The sequence below is a fragment of the Oryctolagus cuniculus genome, chromosome 7 (assembly GCF_964237555.1).
Source record: "Oryctolagus cuniculus chromosome 7, mOryCun1.1, whole genome shotgun sequence".
NCBI lineage: Eukaryota > Metazoa > Chordata > Mammalia > Lagomorpha > Leporidae > Oryctolagus > Oryctolagus cuniculus.
The window spans coordinates 33,389,117-33,409,240 of record NC_091438.1 but is presented as its reverse complement, the minus strand read 5'-3'; the positions used below and the strand labels follow the sequence as shown (position 1 = coordinate 33,409,240).

At 45.7% G+C, this 20,124-nt stretch overlaps 1 protein-coding gene across 2 annotated transcripts in view; it reads right to left on the bottom strand.

Moving 5' to 3' along the window:
* LMX1A (LIM homeobox transcription factor 1 alpha) overlaps window positions 1–20,124 on the bottom strand; it is a 165,733-nt gene that overhangs the window by 41,859 nt on the left and 103,750 nt on the right. For both annotated transcript variants that reach the window (XM_017345718.3, XM_051858425.2), the window contains exon 4: window positions 8,227–8,459. In XM_017345718.3, coding sequence (XP_017201207.1) covers window positions 8,227–8,459 — 233 coding nt within the window. The remainder of the gene's footprint in view (window positions 1–8,226; window positions 8,460–20,124) is intronic.

Sequence of the window (20,124 nt, the reverse complement as noted above, 5' to 3'; positions counted from 1 at the left end):
CTGTTGGTTCACCCCACAAATGGCCACTACAGCCAGTGTGCTGCACTGATTCGAAGCCAAGAGCCAGATGCTTCCTCCTGGTCTCCCATGCAGGTGCAGGGCCATCCTCCACTGCCTTCCCAGGCCACAGCAGAGAGCTGGACAGGAAGAGGAGCAACAAGAACAGAATCCGGCATCCCAAACAGGACTAGAACCTGGGGTGCCGGCGCCACAGGCAGAGGATTAGCCAAGTGAGCCATGGCGCTGGCCAAAAAAGAATATTTTCAATATCTACTCATTTTTTCTTAAGTGAATCTCCCCTTTGCCACTTTCATTTTTAAGATTTATTTACTTGAAAGGCAGAGTGACAGAGAAAGAGGAAGAGACAGAGAGAGATCTTCCATATGCTGGTTCACTCCTCAAATGGCCACATGACAGGGGCTGGGCCAAGATGAAGCCAGGAGTCAGGAGCTTCTTCTGGGTCTCCCACATGGGTGCAGGGCCACAAGTACCCTGCTGCTCTCCCAGGCACATCAGCAGAGAGTTGGATCATCAGTGGAGCAGCTGGGACTTGAACCAGCACCCATATGGGATGTTGGCACCACAAGAGGCTGCTTTACCTGCTATGCCACAGTGCCAGCCCCTCCTTTTGCTTCTTAAAGGGAAGAATGGCAAAGCTGTGTCCCCCTCTTCCACCTCTCAGTCCCTTTGTATAAGAGATGGCCTGCTGTCCTCCGAAATTAGGATGTTGGCTTTGAGATGTTTTTATTACTTGTGCTACTCCATATTCACCAAGTCTTCTGCCCCTCATTTTCTATAACTAAGCCTGGCACAATGCAAGTGTCTATAAGAAAATGTGTTGAATCAAAAGTTAGTAAGGCGCCTATCTGGGAGGATATACATAGATCATGGTGTGTCAGAGGCAACACTAATAGTCCTATTGAGGAATAAAGAGAATGACTTTGGCCTTGGCTGTACAATGCATTCACTTAACAGGTAGCTGTCAGATTCAATGTCCTTTCAAGACTTAGTGTTGCAGAAGAGAAGCCTAATCCACTCCAAAAGAAAATCATTCAAAAATGGGAGACACCACCCTCCCCAGATCAAGGGGCACAAAGATTCCTCCAAGGATAACTAAGCCAAGGTCATGTTCAGGAATAAAAGTCACTTGGCCACACACCAAAGGTCAGGCCATAGTGCTGTGAGTGTCAGGTTCCTCATCTACAGGACAGCAGCTAAGTCTGATAATTCATTTCCATCCTTGTTTGGGATTCCAATTAAGTCCCAGAAGTGATGACAAGTCTATTTGCTCCTGGTTTTCTGCCTTGGTTTCTCAGGATGCAACACCAGCTAGAATGCTCAGAAAGTGAAGTAAGTGTGCTTCTGAGACACACAGGATATGGTGTGAATCAGCCCGGCTCTTGTCCATACAAACAACCCAAAAAGACAGGCTCTGGCTGTTCAAACCCAGGTCAGCTGTCTCAAAGTATCCAAAACAGAAGAGCAAAGATAGAAGGTATTTGTGAGATTATGTATCTTGGTGATAAGCTTATGAGCCATGAGCTACCAAAGATACAAGGAGACAATAATGGTAACTGCCATTGACTGGGCACCAACCAAATGTAAGCCCTCAGTTTACATTATCTCTTTTCATCCTTGTAGGAACCCACAGAGGAAGCAGTCTAACCCTCTCCCTACTGCCTAGGAAATACTGTACTAACAAGGGGAAGTGGGCACGCAGGGTTGCACTGCTTCTGAATGTAGGGCAAGACTAACAGTCAGTTCAATCAGATCTTAGCCCTCAAATCCTGTGCACTACAACTCAGAGAATGAAACTTCCTCAAAACTCCTGCTACCATTGGGGGGGTTGTGCATTATAAATTTCATGACTATGAACTGACATGAATAATTCCAGAAAAGAGTCTGGCATTTCCAGATCTTCTGAGATAACCACTGCCTCTCTAGTATAATTTATTGGAGAATAAGAAGAGTTCCATGATGGATTAAAATACAACTTTTGCAATGAATTTAAATCTGCTCCAAGGTTGTAAAAGGAAATTGAGTGGCTGAATACGAGCAGTGACAAACGTAGCTCAGAAGAGGAGAAAAGGCTATATTACACAATGAAAGCAGCAAGGGAGACATATAGATCTTCCCAAGCACCAAAACAACCCACATCCCAGGGAAATGAGGAGAAAGAAGGATTTGTAAACGCTCAAATGACTGAGGGGTCTCCTAAAGTCTGATGCTTTTTTACTAAAGACCTCAGAGGCTAAAATGTACAGGATAAAGTTAATTTATCCTTCCAACAAGCAAACATTTACTGAGCACCTGTTGCATGCCAGGGACCATGCCAGAGCCAGGTAAAAGCAGAACACAAGGGGAGGTACAGCATGTGCCTTCCAGTGCAGCCCAGGTTCCCTGGTCAGGAGAGGCTGTGAAATTGCTGCATTAATGCAAAACATACAGCTTCCTCTGCAGAAAGGGGCACTCATGATAAGACCTTTACAACCAGCTTCCCCTGGGAAAATCTCTCAACAGCAGAACATCTGAAAAGCCAAGGAATAAATCCTAGGCATCATCCACAATGTATACTGGCCTTCAGAAAGGACACTTTCAAAATGGTGAACAAATGAAGCCCACAATAAACTAGGGAAAACACAGTTTGATAGCAGCTATTTGGTGCAACAGTTAAGTTGCCACTTGAGACACCTAGGTCCTGGTTTGAATTTAATTGAATGAGAATACCCTGCTGGTATGCTGGGGAATTGCTTGGTGTGTGGGTATCTGATGACAGAGTGGTATAGTGCAGAGAGCAGGAAAAGATCTTTGGTGGTATTCCTCGTGTCCCTTTGGCTTCTCATGGCTGGAGATACTCAAAGGCTGAGGAGTATGTTATAGGAGTTTGAACTGGATGCCCCACAATGTGCATACCAACTGCCAGAGCCTAGGATTCTGTGGTGAGAGAGAAGAGATCAAGCATGAAAGTTACAGGGTTTCTCCTGAAGACTGAGTATCCAGGTTTCCCAGTGAACCCAAACAATTCCTTCTGGCTCTGGCCACAAATTCCATTCATCTGCTTGGGAGGCTGCTTCAAGCCGAGGATAGGACTGAAGTGGCTGGACAACACCAGAAAAGAGTATCCAGCAGCTGAACATCCCCTGAGTTAGGCATCCCATGTAGCTGTGACTGTGTCACAGTGTAGTCAGATCAGTCACTATCCTAACACAACAGATTGGTCCTTAGAGGTCCTTAACAAGGTCCTCTACCAGCTGTAATTAAAATGGAAAGTCCGTTCATTGACACAAAAGCAGTGCTATGGATTGACTAGGACTTGTCTCCCCAAAACTCATGCAGATGTTTAAACTCTGATGTCTTAATAGTTGCTGGACTGACATGATCTAATTATGGTATCTGATGGGAGATCTTTAGGTCACTAGGGATGTGCCCTCAGAAGCTGGTTCTCTTGAGTAGGTTCTTTGGAGTTCAGGTTCTGGCCTGGTTCTCCCTTTCTCCCTCCTCCCTCTCTGTTTCCTGGCTCACCATGGTATCATTCCTCTGTACCCAAGATGACCAGCCTCCACCAGACACCAGATTAAGGGGCCGCCTGATCCTGAATTGTAACCTCCAAACTGCAAGTTTCCCCAAGAAGCGTCTCTTGAGAATTTTCCTTGAAGTAACAAAAAGTAGGCTAATACAGGCAGTCCAGTCTGCATCCTTAATGGATGCAGTTCTACTCAGAGCCCAAATCATTTCACACCCAGAATATGGATCTGTAACCTTGAATGTGACTCTCATTTATCCCTTAGCATTGTTTTTTTTAAAAGATTGATATTATGTAAGTATTTGAAAGGCAGAATCAGAGAGCTGGACATCTTCCAAATACTAGCTCACTCCTCAAATACCCATAACAGCTAGGACTGGGGTAGGCTGTTATCAAGAGCATGGAACTCTACCCAGGTCTCCCATGTGGACAGCAAGGATCCAAACACTTGGGCCATCATCAGTTACCTTTCCAGGTTCTGTAGCAGGAATCTGGATTGGAAGCAGGGTAGCTAGAACTTGAACTGGCACTCTGATAGGGAATATGTGTGTCCCAAGAGGCATGCTGGGACACAATGCCTGCCCCCCAACCTTATTTTTACAAAGCTAATATACTGCTTCTTTAATTATTTATCACTTAACAAACTAATTACTCTCATCAAGGCTCTCTCTAGTTAGCCATTTCCTGAAATGTATCATTTAAAATTAGCCCAAATATTCAAAATGTGCTCTGACCAATGTCAGCAAAAATTATAATGGAATTATAATTACATGTTGGAAACACTATAGTTCTGTCAATGAAGCATATGTCTTTTAGAATCTTGTTGATTTTATCAACTATAACCCCACGTGGAATTCCATAAAAACAGGCTCCATTTCATACAATTACAATTGAATTTTGGAACCCAGTAGTTAAATTTCATCTTGCTGATGCTCTGCTTCTGTTAGCTTGTCAAAATCTTTTTGAATACTAAGAGTATCAGCTGCCACACCAGCATTCCCTGCCAGGTTTGTGTCATCTCCAATCGAACAAACCTGCCTTCTGTGTCTTCATCCAAGTCATTGATAAGAAGTTAACAAGGACAGGTTAGTCATTCATTCACTCAACAAATATTTATCAAGCACCAACAATATTGTAAAGCACTCAACACAGAAATCACAGGAGAAACTGTACTTGTATTGAGACTGGAACACCTTCAGCCTGAAGCAGTCACTCCAGTTGACCCAGAGGTTTGCAAATGTGTGTCTATGGTTGAGACTGATCATAACTTTTTCTGTTTTTTGTAATATGATCAGGGCTTCCTTCCTTAAAGAGTTAACTCATTAGGTACCTATCACTCATTTTAACCTTCTCTTGGCATCATGCTAAGCTTTAAAGGAACAAAGGAATTAAAACTACGGCCCTGTTCTCTAGAAGTTTGGCCTCTCACTGGTGAAGCAAGTTTTGGCACACAAAACACTTAATGATGTAAGTTAAACAACCTTTCTAGAACTGACAGAAACAATTTAACTTGACTCTAGTTGAGACTTTATTGTCACTTCATCTAAGGCTACAAAAGCAATCAGAGATCTTTAGAGATGAGTGGGAGGACAGAGGTCCTCTGGATCTCACCTCCCATTCCAACAATGTTAGTTTTGAAACCTGCAAGGTTGATTTTTAAAGTAGCTTAACTCTTTGTTAGACCTAACAACTAGAATAACATTCCGGCATTCTCTGTCTTCAGTCAGAACTGCTTCCTGTACCTTTCTATATAAAGTGTAAGTACTCAATGATTTTGTTAAATAATTGGGTGAATGAATTCTAATCCTGCTCTCTGGAGTGACACAATCATAGGTGTAAGCTGACTACGTGAACACAACAACTGTGTCCTCATTTACTCTTTATCTTTGTAGCCTAAACGTCTACATGCCTTCATTGCTATGGCTGTAAGAACTCCCCATTCATGCGCCATTCTTTCATTCATAAGCATTCCTGATACATCTACTGAATGAATGCAAGGGTGAATGAATGGAGAGCTCCAGTTTTCCAATATCAACCTCAAAGAGGAAATACTCAGAACTGAATATATTGCTAAAAAGTACCCAAAAGACCCCTTCCAGTTCCCTTGATCTGAATATTAGAATTTTATCAGTGTGGCTAGAATCTAGTTTTTTATTTTTTATTTTTTTGACAAATGATGGGGACAATATAATGCCTCATATCAAATTTGTGGTCAGTCCTCTCTCTGTCTCTCTCTCTTTCTTACGCTCTCCTTCTCCCTCTTTTCCTTTCTACACCCCTTCCCTCCAGTCTGTCGAGTTTCCTCCAATAAACCCTTTTCCTTACAAAAAAAAATTGTGGTCAGTTAAAATCTGTAAATATTTAACGTGGGGCCAAATGGATAACCTAGTACTCAAATCCTACACAACAGTATTCGGAGGAAGAGTAGACCCTGGCATTTATTTCCTTGTAAGAAGGAACAGTATGTCCCTCTGGGTGTGCACATCTTGCTAAGGTCATGCTGGCATTCTGACCACCATAGCACACCTAAGCCCCTTTGGGAATTTAAAGATTTTGCAATATTCTGGGAGGGAGGCCTATGTGGGAGGACTCAGAAAGACATCTGAAGGGAAATGACAGGGTGAGCTGACCTTATGCCAAGCAGGGACCAGGAAGCCCAGTGCAGAATGAGCCTAATTCCCTCAGAAGGAGACACTCGATATGCTAGTGCCAGTGTTCCGACCAAGAGAAATTTCCCCCGGCTTAAAACAAATCCAGGAAAATGTTACAACCACGGAGCCCAGTAGGAATCAGGATTGTCCTGGTGTCAGCTTACTTGGGGCTTACAAGCAGGGTCAGGGGAGAAGAGCCAACCGGGAGGTAAAGCAAAAACAACTGCTATGAAGTCACTGACCCCAGGCCAGCAGATGGGAAGCACTAGTAGTGAATGAACACCGGTTTTTTTGGTATGCATTCTCTCTTTTATTCCCCTATGTAAACCTACTTGGTCAGCTTGATTATCATCAGCTTACAGTTGTGGAAACTGAGGCTCACAGAGTTTCAGAAATTTTCCCGAAGTCACATAGCTATAAACGGTATGGCCAGGGAAAGACACCCACTTGCCTGTCTCCAAGGTTCTTTCACTTAAGCATCATGCCAGGATGCTTTTGTTTCAGGTGTTTATTTATTCTTTAACAGTTTATCTGGTGCCTCCAGTGTTCCAGGCCTGTGCTAAGCCCTGGGGACACACACTGTCTCTCATGGAGCTTAGTATTCTGGCAGGAATGACAAGCAACCAAGCATGCAGGCACAATAGAGTGGGGATAATGTCACAGTTGGAGAAGGTAAGGGTGGGCTCACCCAGCTTCAGGAGTGGGGTGGGGTGCCTGATGAAGTATCCTGTAGAGGAAAGCTCAGAGGATGTGCTAGCAAGACAAGAGTAACTAAGAAAGACAGGGAAGGCACAGACCTTTTTTTAAGACCAGGCAGTGAGTGAGTGACAATACCAGGTGCTGGAGACCAGCAAGGCTGGAAGACAGTGGGAGGGACCACAGGCTCTCCAGAGGCTGAGGAGGTAGCCAGAGTGAGGCCTCAGAGAGGGCCTGGATGCCAGTCAAGGGGTTTGGGAGTGAACTGGAGCTGGCAATGGCAAGAGCTAGGGAGGTCACCTGACTCTCTTGCAGGTATCACCTCATTAGGTCTGATTTTCAGGGGGAAGATAAACCCTGCGCTGTGGGGACAACACCCTGGAAAGGCAGCCCGTGTCCCATTTACACAGCTGCATGTCACCTGAGTTCTCTGGTCTTGTGAAAGTGCTCTCTGTAAGATCTCTGAACCCCTCCACTCTCCTCCATTTCTCCTTCCCCTACAGCAGTCAGAGGTGAGAGCTGGGTGGGTGATGAGCCTGAAAACCATCTGCAAGGATTCTAGCAGTTCGTGGAAAGATGGAGTTAAAAGCTAATGTGGATTCCCCAAGAGCTTCTTGAAGTCCCCTCTCACATTCTGGTTCCTTCCTTTATGTGACCCACCAAGCCTGAGATGGAGTCGGTCTTTCCCACGTCACAGATGAGGAGGCAAAGTCTTAGAGCAGCTCAGTGGTTATGGTAGACTGAAATGCCAGCTCCAGTTCCTCCCTGCCTGCAACAGTGTTGTGTGGGTGTACACAGTGTGTGAAAACAAGGCATGGAAGCCTAGCAAGGCTCTGTGCTACACTGTGTGTCTCCTCCCTGTGACCTTGGGTGGGATCCTGTACTTTGCTCTGGTCAATAGGATATTAGGAGACAAGATAAACGCCTGTGTGTTTGGGTATGTGTTCTTGCACTTACATCACAACAGGAAATCACACCAGCAGCTGCTGCTCCACAAACCTAAATGAATCACATAAAGCAGACCAGAACGTGGCCTGCAGTGCAGAGCTAAGCCCAACCGAGATCAGCAGCTAGCTGGAACACCTTTGGCCTGAAGCAGTCACTCCAGTTAACCCAGAGGTTTGTGAATGTGTAAGTGTTTGTGGTTGTATGCCAGAGAATTGGGGGAGGGGGATTTGTTACACAGCTGCTGCTAAGAAATGATTCAGAGCTCGCAAAGAAAGTTGCTGGAATACCCAGAATTGTCTTGCCTTGGAGCAAGGCTGCCCACGTGGCTGTCCCTCTGGGAAGGAAGCCATACGGGGGCAGAAGGCCAGACCCTTGGGCTTTCCCCCACGCCACTGCAGCGGCACTCACCTGAGTCTGAGGCTGCCGGGCTCACCAGGCTGAGCAGCTCCCGCTCCTTCTCGTAGTCCCCTTTGCAGAGTAGCTGGCCCTCCTTCAGGACAAACTCATCACCCTTCTGAAGCTGTCGCTCACAGACACAGCAGCAGAAGCAGCTCAGGTGGTACACGCTCTTCTGGGCCCGCATAACAAACTCGTTGGGTGCAATGGCCTCAAAGCAGCCCCCGCATTTGACAGCAAACAGCCTGGTAGGAGGACACAAAAGAAGGGCATGCACCATGAGTAAGGTCTGGCCTGGGCCTGGGTCTCCTCTGAAGTCAGAATCAAAAGGAACTTCAAAGGGCAGGCATTTGGCATGGGGGACAGTTGGGGGACCTGCATCCTCTATTGGAGTGCCTGGGTTTGAGTCCTGGCTCTCCTTCCAATTCAAAGCTTCCAGATAACATGTACCTGGGAGGCAGCAGGTGATGGCTCAGGCATTTATATCCCTGACAACCACATGGGAGCCCTGGATTGAGTTCTTTGCTCCTGGTTTCACCCTGGCCTAGCCCTGGCAGTGCTGGCATTTGGGACGTGAACAAGCAGGTGAAAGATCTCTCCTGTCTGTTTCTCTGCCTTTCAAATAAAATGAAAATAAAGAAATAAAGATAACAATGAAAAGGACCTTATTATCAGGCATGAAGAAGCTTGGCCTGGAACACATTTTACAACTAGGCTATTTATTCCCTGGGGAAGTTGGACTACAGCATTTAAGTGAGTCACTCTCTCAAAGGCTTAAGAGCAGAAGGGTGAGGGACATGAAGAACCATCTGAGACCAGTGGCTCATGACAATGCTACCAAGGGCTGGTCTACAGATTGGTCCAGGCAGAGTACCTAGAATCCCTGAGAGAGCTTACAGGTGAAATCAGCAATCACAGTACCCAAAGTAGGCAGGCCCCTCCTACTACCAGCAAGCAAAGGGGTGGACCACCAAATGTTCATGTTTAACAATCCCCCCAGATGTGTAGCTCCAGCTTTCACAATATGGGAATGGTAAGAGGATGTGAAGAGATTAGATAACAGGTACCAACTGCAGCTGGGAGAAGGTGATGGGTTCTGGGTTCCAGTGGGGGTCAGCATAGTCTACAATAAAATAAATGCAAGCGCTAATTTTCGCTATGATTGGTTCATGCTGTGTCTATCTGTTGAAATATTGCACTGCACATCATAAGATGTACAGGTACTTTATGTTCACCCAAATTTAAAAATAAATTGAAAACCTAAGCAAACAATTTTTAAAAATAACAGCCTAAGGACAGTGTTGGCTGGGGGGCCAACTTTTGCTTATAACATAGAATAATACTGAATGTAACTTAACATTTGGGAACTATGGAAGATATTGAGATTAATAATTGTTTTTCCTATGTATCTTTGGTACAATTTTATGTATCTTTATATATGGTTTATAGCACAGTGTAATGTCTTTCTATCTTGATGGTGGCGAATTCACACACACCCATATAAACATCATATAATATAACATAAAATTAAAAGAAACTTTCATATACATAGATTTCATGTAACATTTATATACTTAGAAATAACATCATTATGTTGATGGAAAGATACTCTGTGTTCATGGATTGGAAGAACTAAATGTCCATGTTACTTAAAGCAATCTACAGATTCATGGCAGTGCCTACCAAAATACCAATGACATTCTTTAGAGAATGAGAAAGAACAATCCTAAAATTCATATGGAACCTCAAAAGACCCAGAACAGCCAAAGCAATCCCACGGGGGAACAAGGCAAGCTGGAGTCATAACATTGCCTGATTTCAAAGCATACTACAAAGCTACAGTAATTAAAACAGCATGGTACTGGCATAAAAACTGACACATAAATCAATGGAACAGAATAGAGAGCCCAGAAATTAATCCATGCACACACAGCCAACTGACTTTTGACAAAGGTGCCAAGAACATAAATTGGAAAAAGGAGTTTTTTCAATAAATGGCACTGGCAAAGCTGTCCATACATATGTAGAGGAATGAAATTACATCCCTATCTCTTACCATGTACAAAAATCAACTCAAGATGCATCAAATACCTAAATATAAGATCTGAAACGATGAAATTGCTAGAAGAAAATATAGGGTAAATGTTTCAAGACATTGATATAGGCAGTGAGTTTTTGGATAAGACCCTCAAACCTCAACAAAAGCAAAACTAGACAAAAGGATTGTATCAAACTCAGAAACTTCCATATAGCAAAGGAAAACTTCAAAAGACTGAGGACATATACAATAGAGTGGGAGAAAATATTTGCAAGCTACTTATCTGACAAAGGATTAATATCTAGACTATGTAAGGGACTCAGAAAGCTCAACAACAACAAAAAAACAACCAATCCAGCTAAGCAATGGACAACGGACCGGTATAGACAGTTCTAAAAAGAAGAAATACAAATGTTTAACAGATGCATGAAAAAATGTTCATGACCACTAGACATCAGGGAAATGTAAATCCAAACACAGTGAGTAGCACCCCATCCCTGTCAGACTGGCTGCTATCAAAGAGGCAGAAAGTAGGGAATGCCACCAGAGGATGTGGAAAAAGAAGAACCCCAATACATTGTTGATGGGCATGTAAATTAGTGCAGTCACTATGAAAAACCATATGGAGAGTTCTTTCAAAACTCACAATGGAACTGCCACTAGACTCAACAATCCCACTACTGGGTATATATCCAAAATATATGAACTCATTATATCAGAGAGATTCCTGCACCAGAATGTTTATAGCAGCACTGTTCCAATAGCCAAAATACGGATCAACCAAGGTGTCCATCATCATATGAATGGATTTTTTTTTTGACAGGCAGAGTTAGACAGTGAGAGAGAGAAACAGAGAGAAAGGTCTTCCTTCCGTTGGTTCACCCCCCAAATGGCTGCTATGGCCGGCGCTGAGCCAATCCGAAGCCAGGAGCAAGGTGCTTCCTCCTGGTCTCCCATGCGGGTGCAGGGCCCAAGCACTTGGGCCATCCTCCACTGCCTTCCCAGGCCACTTAAAAAGCAGTGTACATGTACACATACACACACACACACAATGGAATGCTAGTCAGCTATTAAAAATGAAATCCTGCAAGGCAATGATTTGCAGCAAAATGGATGGAACTAGAGGACATCATGATAAGTGAAGTAAGTCAGACACAGAAAGACAAATACCACATGTTCTCTCTCATAAGTAGAAGCTAAGAGAAACATCAGCATGAACACAGAATACTGATCACTGGAGCCTGGGAGGAGTGATAGTGATAGAGGGGGTCTGGGAAAGTAACCCGTGGCAGAATGAAAGGTGGGATGGAAATGATGGAGAAATGAAAGAGAAGCTGAGAAACCATTAGAACCAGCACTCCTGGAGATGGTGCTTGAATTCCTTGCTTGGGATGCCAGCAGCCCATATTGCAGTGCCTGGTTCGAGTCTGTGTACCCTGAGAGACAGCAAGGAATGATGGCCCAAGTGTTTGGGTCTTTGCCATCTATGTGGGAGACCAGGATGGAGTTCCAGGCTCCTACCTTCAATATGACCTAGTACTGGCTTTCATACCATTTGGGGAGTGAACAGTAAATGTAAGAACAGTCTCTCTCTCTCTCTCTCTCTCCCTTCTCCCTCTCCCTCTCCCTCTCCCTCTCTTTCTTCCCTCCTCCTCCCCCTCTCCCTCTCTCTCTTTCTGTGTGTGTGTGTGTTGGGGGGTGTGTGTCTGCCTTTCAAATAAAATGAAAATAAATAAAATTTTACAAAAAAAGTCATCATTCACACAGCAATAGAGAAGCCAGGGAGACAGGGACAGAACCCACAGCTGGGAGGCAGGGAACATGAGGGAGGCTCCCAGGGGCTCTGAGCTGATAATGCCAGGGCTCCTACATATAACACTCTTCATTTCCCATTTCTGGCCTTATGTATGTGATTCCACCCCTCGGGAAAGCCTGTCCCTGTCTAATCTATCTAAACCCAAGCCATCCTCCATGACACAGCAGCTCCTTCTCCTTGGATCCTACCCTCATCTCCCTACCCCAGCCTGAAGCAAATGCCCTCTGTTTAGCATGCCTATACCAGGAGCTGTATATGGGGCCCACTTGGCAGGTATTTGAAGATATCTCAAGACTTTCATACAAAACGTAGCAGGGTCTGGAGCCTTGGCTTCTGCCGCTAGCTCTGCAGATGACCATGTGCACAAACCCTCAAGTAGGTTTCCTCCTTGTTTAACTTTCTTCTCTTTGGCTGTTTTGAAGACATTAGGCCAGACCAACTCTTACAGCTCCAAGGGTCCTATAATTATTGCCTCCTCATGAGAACTCAAAGTATTATCTTTTTGTTTTTAACGTTTTCTTATTTATTTGGGAGGTAGAGTTATAGACAAAGAGAGGGAGAGACAAGGAGAAAGGTCTTCCATCTGTTAGTTCACTCCCCAAATGGCCACAACAGCCAGAACTGGGCTGATTCCAAAGCCAGGAGCCAGGAGCTTCTTCCTGGATCCAAAGACTTGGGCCATCTCCCACTGCTTTCCCAGGCCATACAAGAGAGCTGGATCAAAAGAGAAGCATATAGGACTAGAACCAGTGCCCATATGGGATGCTGGCACTGCAGGCGGAGGCTTAGCCCACTATGCCATAGCACTAGCCCCCTCAGAGTATTATCTTAATCCTGCCTTATCATTTAATATATTTCATGTTCATAACATATTTTGTCAACAACTTATATTTATTTTTTTAGTTTTTTTAAAAAGATGTATTTATTTATTTGAAAGTCAGAATTACAGTAAGAGAGAGAGAGAATCTTCCACCTGCTGGTCCACTTTCCAGGTGGCCACATGGGGCAGCACTGAGCCAGACAGAAGCCAGTAGCCAGGAATTTCATCTCCGTCTCCCACAAAAGTAGCAGAGCCCCAAACACTTGGACTATCTTCCATTGCTTCTTCCAGGCCCCTAGCAGAGAGCTGGAGGGAAGTGGAGCAGCTGGGACACAAAGATGTGTCCATATGGGATGCTGGCATTACAGGTGGTAGCTTTTACCCCACTATGCCACAATGCTGGGAACAACTCAAATTTCAAGACAGTAAGCCCTGTAGAGTATGTATATATTCCACAGCCTCTTACACACATTGGGGACTCAAAAGAAAATCTGATTTGATTTGATCTGTGGATCTAATTTGTTCACCCTCTTTCTTTTTTTAAATCAATTTTGCCAATTTTAAAATTTTTACTTATTTATTTGGGAAACTGAGATACAGAGAGAGAGAGAGAGAAAGAGAGACAGAGACAGAGATAGAAACAGAGAGAGAGAGAGATGGAGATAGAGAGAGAGAAAGAAACAGAGACAGAGACATAGAGAGAGAAAGCGTTCTCATCCACTGTTTCATTCCCCAAATGCCTGTTACAGCTGGGGCTGGGCCAAGGTCAGACACAGGAACCAGGAATTCAATCCAGATCTCCCAGATGATGGCAGGGACCCAATGACTTGAGTCATCACCTGTTGTCTCTCAGGATCGGCATTGGTAAGAAGTTAGAATTAGGAGCCACAGCTGAGAAAAAAATCATAGGCACTTTGATATGCAGTGTAGGCATTTTTTTTTTTTTTTGGCAGGCAGAGTTAGACAGTGGGAGAGAGAGACAGAGAGAAAGGTCTTCCTTCCACTGGTTCACCCCCCCAATTGGTCGCTATAGCCGGTGCACTGTGCTGATCTGAAACCAGGAGCCAGGTGCTTCTCCTGGTCTCCCATGTGGGTGCAGGGCCCAAGCACTTGAGCCATCCTCCACTGCCCTCCTGGGCCACAGCAGAGAGCCGGACTGGAAGAGGAGCAACTGGGACAGAATCTGGCGCCCCGACCAGGACTAGAACCCGGGGTGCCAGCGCCACAGGCAGAGGATTAGCCTATTGAGCCACAGTGCCGGCCGCAGTGTAGGCATCTTACCAGGCATCTTCATAACTAGCCAAATGTCTACCCTTGTTAACACAGGAGCTAGCAGATAACAGGAGACCAATAAATGTCTCATCTCTCCCGTATCACCCATATCAATAACAGTACAGATTAGCTTATAAAAGCCCTAAAATTTAAAAATCTGCTTTTTCTTTCTTTTTTTAAGTTGGCTGATGATATCATAATTGCATTTGTCAAGGCTCTGACCTAAACACAGGGAAAATGAACCCTAAAAATATTTCTTGAATTTGTTCCTTATAGCATTCTTTATACTGCTTCCAATTCAAGAGTTGTTTTCTTTGTTAAAGTAGCAGCACAATAGGAGGCAAAAACGCTCTCAGAAACTCTCTGTGTTTGTCCCCACATACCAGAGGAGTCAATGCATGTGGACAGAAAGGCCAGATGGTGTAAGGGAAAGAATGGCAAGGAGGGCAGGAGCGGCCAGAGTGAACACATGAAACTCTGCAGCGCTCCGCTCCTCGTGCACAGACACAGGCTGACTCAGGGCCGGTCCAGGGAGCGGATGCCAGCTTGCTCTGCTAGCGAGCCCCACCTTGGCAGGCGCTAAGGAAACATGAACAACTGAAGAGCATTTTCCTACAGACAGGCCAACTACCACGACAACCCAAGTGTGGCCAACCCATCGCAAAAGCTCATTCTCACACTCAGCCGATCACATAATATTCTTTTCATTAATTCTCTTCTTTCTTCAGAAGCATCTCTGGTATACCCTGCACCATGCATTCTGTCTCCTAACAGGGAAGGTAGGAAAAAAAACCCACCACTCCAACAGCATCCACGTACATAAACAAGTCCATGTTGAGTGCCTGTTTTATGTCAGGCATTACCATAGGCACTGGAAGGCACAAGACAAATCCCCGACCCGGTGGACCACATGTGCTTGTAGGATCATAAATACAACAAAACAAAAGCGACCAGATAAATAACATCTACCCCCAGGGATTTATCTTCAGAAAACAGGACATAGGAACAATGCAAAGCAGTGTCCCATTGAATCAACATAGAGTGACATAAAGCTGTAGGATATAGAAGCGCTTAAAACATTTGATCACTTCCCAGCTCTAAAGCAACAATCGCTTATGACTCTAAGTTAGGACAGAGTATTTATCTTGGAAGTGTCCTGGGAGAAGGGAAGTGTTTTTAGGGTGGAGTAAAGAGGAAGCTAAGGGGAAGTTCCCAGGGAGGCATGACACACAGATTGACTTAAAAAAAAAAAAAAAAAAAAAAAAAAGAGGGACACCATTCACACTCTTTAGTGAAGGAAGACAGCGCCCATGAGTCCAAAGGGGAACCAGCTTCCAGTCTGCGGGCTTGGAAGTGCAGGTGCTGCACAAACACAGGCCTTCGGCTACCACACTGCCCTGCCCTACCCTTAGCCATCAGGAGCACCCCGAAACACCCATCTCAGGAAACACACCCTGCCCTTCAACTTCAGAAAGTGGTGTGGATTGTGTTTGGGGGTGGGTTAGTCCAAGGCATGGCTCTTTCATCACTCACAAGGCATGCAAGAGCCCCCAAAACACAACTCCAGGGACCAGCAATTCTTCCTTCATCTGACCCCTCCCTCACCCCAGCAGCTCAGCATGGTTTTCCTCTCCATGTCTGCACCTCTGGGCACACCAGCCCCTTGAATATTTGCCTTTACTCTCTTCCCCTCCCCTTCCCTCCCCACAATGTGGACGCTGTGCATTGGGCAGAAAATCCACCCAGTTTATCCCTGGGCCCCATGTCCCCAGTCACTGTTTGCCAACCTGAGCAAACTAATCAACACTTTTCCAGGAGCCGGTCAAAGGCCCTTTGTCCCCAAGCCCTCCTTCTCCTCCCCTTGCCCTGGAATGGACTGTTAAACAGACTCAAGGCAAATGCTCCCCGGGAGTCAACAAGCACTTGAGAATCTGCAGCAGCAGGTGGTGGCATCTGTGCCTGTCTAACTTCTACCCTGCTAATCTCCTCCTCCTGTGCTTCCCTTCTTAATTTCATCCCCCACTCCAAAAATTTCCCTGAAGTTGGAGAAGGGAGGGTTGGAGTGAGGTTGACAAAGACAGCCCGCCATGTTGACTCAGGAGCGGCTGGAGGAAGTGGTAGGAGTTGTCTGGACTAACGGTCATGGTCAGTGGGGATTACAACCCGGGAAGAGGGGGGCAGTCTCGGCTCTCTCCATCCTCTCCACCAGCTCCAGGTCCAACCAGGTTAACCTCGCCTTCCTACCATGGCTCTTGGTACCCTCACTGACCCCCAGAGCAATCCAAGGAGAAAAGGCACATGTGGCCCACCACCACCTGTGTGCCAGATGTGTACACAGCTGTACGGGTACCACTGTGGACCCAGCTGAGGACTGCACACTTCCCACAAGTTGTTTTCCCTAAGGCTCAGACAAGCAGAGTAAAGGATTTGTTCCCAAGTCCAGATCATAATTAAAACACAGCCTGTCTCTTCCCAATGCTTTGCATGGCATCCCTCACGGTCACTTCTCCCTCTGCATGCTAATGAGACATCACTCTGGGTTCAGAGCCTGGACAACTGGCTGTGCCCTCAAAATCTGGGCAAGATTTCCAGAAACATCTAGCTCATCTAGGCATACACAATAGTGCTCAACTTCCCTCATCATTATAAATCTTCCTGGGGCTGCCGTTGTGGTTCAGCGGGTTAAGCCACTGCTTGCGATGCCAGCATCCAATATTGGCACACTGGTTCCAGTCCCAGCTCCTTTGTTTCTGATCCAGCTCCCTTCTAAGGAAGGAAGCAGATGATGGCCTAAAGTACTTCAGCCTTGCCACCCATGTGGGAGACCCAGATGGAGTTCCAGGCTCCTGGCTTCAGCCTGACCCCGCTTTGGCTGTTGTGGCCATCTAGGGAGTGAACCAGCAGATGGAAGACCTCTCTCGCTCTCGCTCTCGCTCTTGCTCTCTCTGCCTCTGCCACTGCCACTGCCACTTCCTCTCTGTGACTCTGCCTTTCAAGCAAATAACTAAATTTTAAAAAATAGCTGGGAATGGCACTGGGGAGAGACTCATTCACTTAGCTTGGGCCAGCACTGAGCATCTTTGGTCTCCTCTTTTCTCTTCCTTGCCTTCCTTCCCTCTCTCCTCTCTACCCCTTCTCCTGCTTCCTTTTCCACTCACTCTGTCAGGCAGGGATAAAGCCTGGCCAAAACACCATGCAGTGGCCTGCTTACATCTCTCCTGGGACAGCCGCAAGCTGCACACCTGCAAGTTCAGGTGAGGGAGCCTGGACTCACTTCTGAGCAGTCTGACTCAGCACACATCTCCTCCTCTCTTGCAGCCTCCAAGATCGATGCCTGCATGCCTGGGTTGGTGAGGGTTCCATAAGAACCTGTGTGTGGCGTACTTTGTGATCAGAAAGGTATGGTATGATCTTCAGTCATTTTTATTGGCCATGCCTCTGTCTTTGAACCCCTGTAGATCTTTCTTTTTTTTTTACCCCAAAGCTGGTTCTTGGTTCTTAAGTGTTTCCTAAGCCCCATACTAAGAGACTATTTTTCTCCAGCAGTGTGAGCCCTAACACCTATGACAATCAACAAAGAAACCCAGAACTGGGGGAAGCAGAGCACGCCCAGCAGGCAGGAACTACGTCACCAAGGTGACAACACGCCAGGACACCTTTGGACATCTGGGTTTTGGTGTCTGTTATATGATCTTAGGAAAACTACCCACTGTTCTGCACACCGGAGTCATCATCATGAGAATATATGTAAGGCCCCCAAATTGTGTTACTGCAAAGGAAAAGAAGCTTGCTGAAGACAAGAAAAGGAAAAATAATTTTTATGGAATGTCCACTCAGTGCCAGGAACTGGGTATTTATGTGTTATTTCACCAAATTTGTGGGATAGGAGTAAATCTGAAGGGTCTTCAAAGAGTTCATGCTAGATTAGTATATGAAAAAAACTATGCATGCATTCCAAACATTTTTTCTCCAAAATTAATTTATCTTTTCATTCAATTCTTACAAGAATGTTTTGACATGCCCTCACTGCCAGGACTGGGGCAAGTAGGGCCCCAGGACCAAGGCCTTGAACAAGGCAAGAAAGGCAGAGGTCAGCTTTTTGGTGGTGCTGGCTGTGGGCTCAGAGGCCAGACTCGATAGTGTAATGGAGCCAAGAATACCTGCCAGGTCTGAGTTCTCACCTGCTGCAATGAGCTCAGGAGAGTATCTGCGTGCAGCCTACCCACCAGGACTTATCTAGATTTACCTAACTGTGCTGGTTAATTTTAGCTAGTAACATGACCAGGCAAGGGACTATGCCACTAGGTGGTAAAGCATTATTTCCTGGTATATCTGTGAGAGTGTTTCTGAAAGAGATTGGCCTTTGAGTCAGTGGATTGAGTAAGGAAGATCTGCCGCCAGCCATTGTGGACAGGCGCCACCTGATAGGTTCTGCAGTCTTCAGACCCTTGGACTTGCACATTGGCCCTCCACGTTCTCAGGCCTTTGGCCTTGAACTGAGAGCTACACCACTGGCTTCCCCAGTTTTCCAGCTCATAGACAGTATTCCACAGGCTCTCTCAGCCTCCATAATCCCAGGAGCCAATTCCCATAATAAATCTCTTCTCATTGATCTGAATCTATCTCAATCTTTCTATTTCATTTCTACAGAGAATCCAAATACACCAAGCTAACAGTTCTGGCACGGTTGTTTTAAATGTCTTCTTGTTCTATATATCAAAGTAGAAACCAAGAGATGAACTGAAACATAATTTTCTACTCAGTATCAACTTGCCTGCCTTTTCATCCATGCTTCATCTTCCACTAGACAACATACACTGATGCCTTGCCATCCCCATATCTACTTCCAGGCTGGCAACAAAACTTCCCTATGAAGGAATACTGCACAGCCCTGTGCAAGCTCAGAGCTACTAACTTTATGATCCATGAGGAGTAAGCAAGGATATCAAGGGGGAATCCCATTACAACCCTCCTGAATAAGGAGTACATTTTGGTGACCTTAACCCAGAGTCTCCCAGACCTTCAGGCAAGCTTTTTCAAAGCCTCTACTCCAGAGACAACCAAGTGGAAGGATGTAGGGTGACGTAAACACACGGATGCTAATTTGAGCTAACTGTTGTGTAGCATTTGTGCCCACCAAAATAAGAAATCAGAGCATCTTGTAGCCTTGGACAATAGGGTACTACAGATCATGCCTCCTTGCCTCTGCAGTCACCAAAACAAATTCTAATCAGAAATATGAACTCCTTAGTTTAGAAAGAAGGAGTAGGTCTTGGGTAGCTCTTTACCAAGAAGGCAGGAATCTGTATTCTGCTCACTTTCCACCCTCTCCACCAGGGGGCAGCATAGCAGCATTCATTAAGCGCCATGTTGACTTGGTAACTGAGGTCACCCAGGCAGAGACAAGGATTGGCCATAAGCCAAAACTGTCTGCTGGAAAATCTGCTGCTGGGAGTCTGGGAGACCATGTGGCTAAACTGAAGGAGAGATGGTGAAAGAAGACCATTCAAAAGTACTGGGAACCAAAAGCATGGCTTGTGGCCTTAGAAGTAGTGACACAAGCAACCTTGTCAGCTGGCTCAAGGTCTCTGTCCTTGAGGCTGAGCCAACACCACCACAATAAGCCACTGAGCACGTGGTCCTGGGGCGGTGGGAAAGTCTGCAGGGACAATAGAAGTGGCAAGATCTTCTATAGGAGACGGTCTCAAGACTCTGCAGTGGTGAGAAAATGGAAAACAATAAGGGGCTGGCAGAGCCAATCAGAGTGTCTGTCTCCCTGCAGCTCCTGGGGAGCTGTATGGAGGACCATACAATGGGATGAACGAGTGGGAGAGAGAACTGCTAAGGATGATGGCTGCACGTCCCAGGGCCTCTCTGAGCTACTGGCATCCCAAAAAAAGCAGGGCAATGTTCGTGGTTCTTCACCTCTCATAAATGTTGCAGGCAGTGGGCATTTTTACCTAG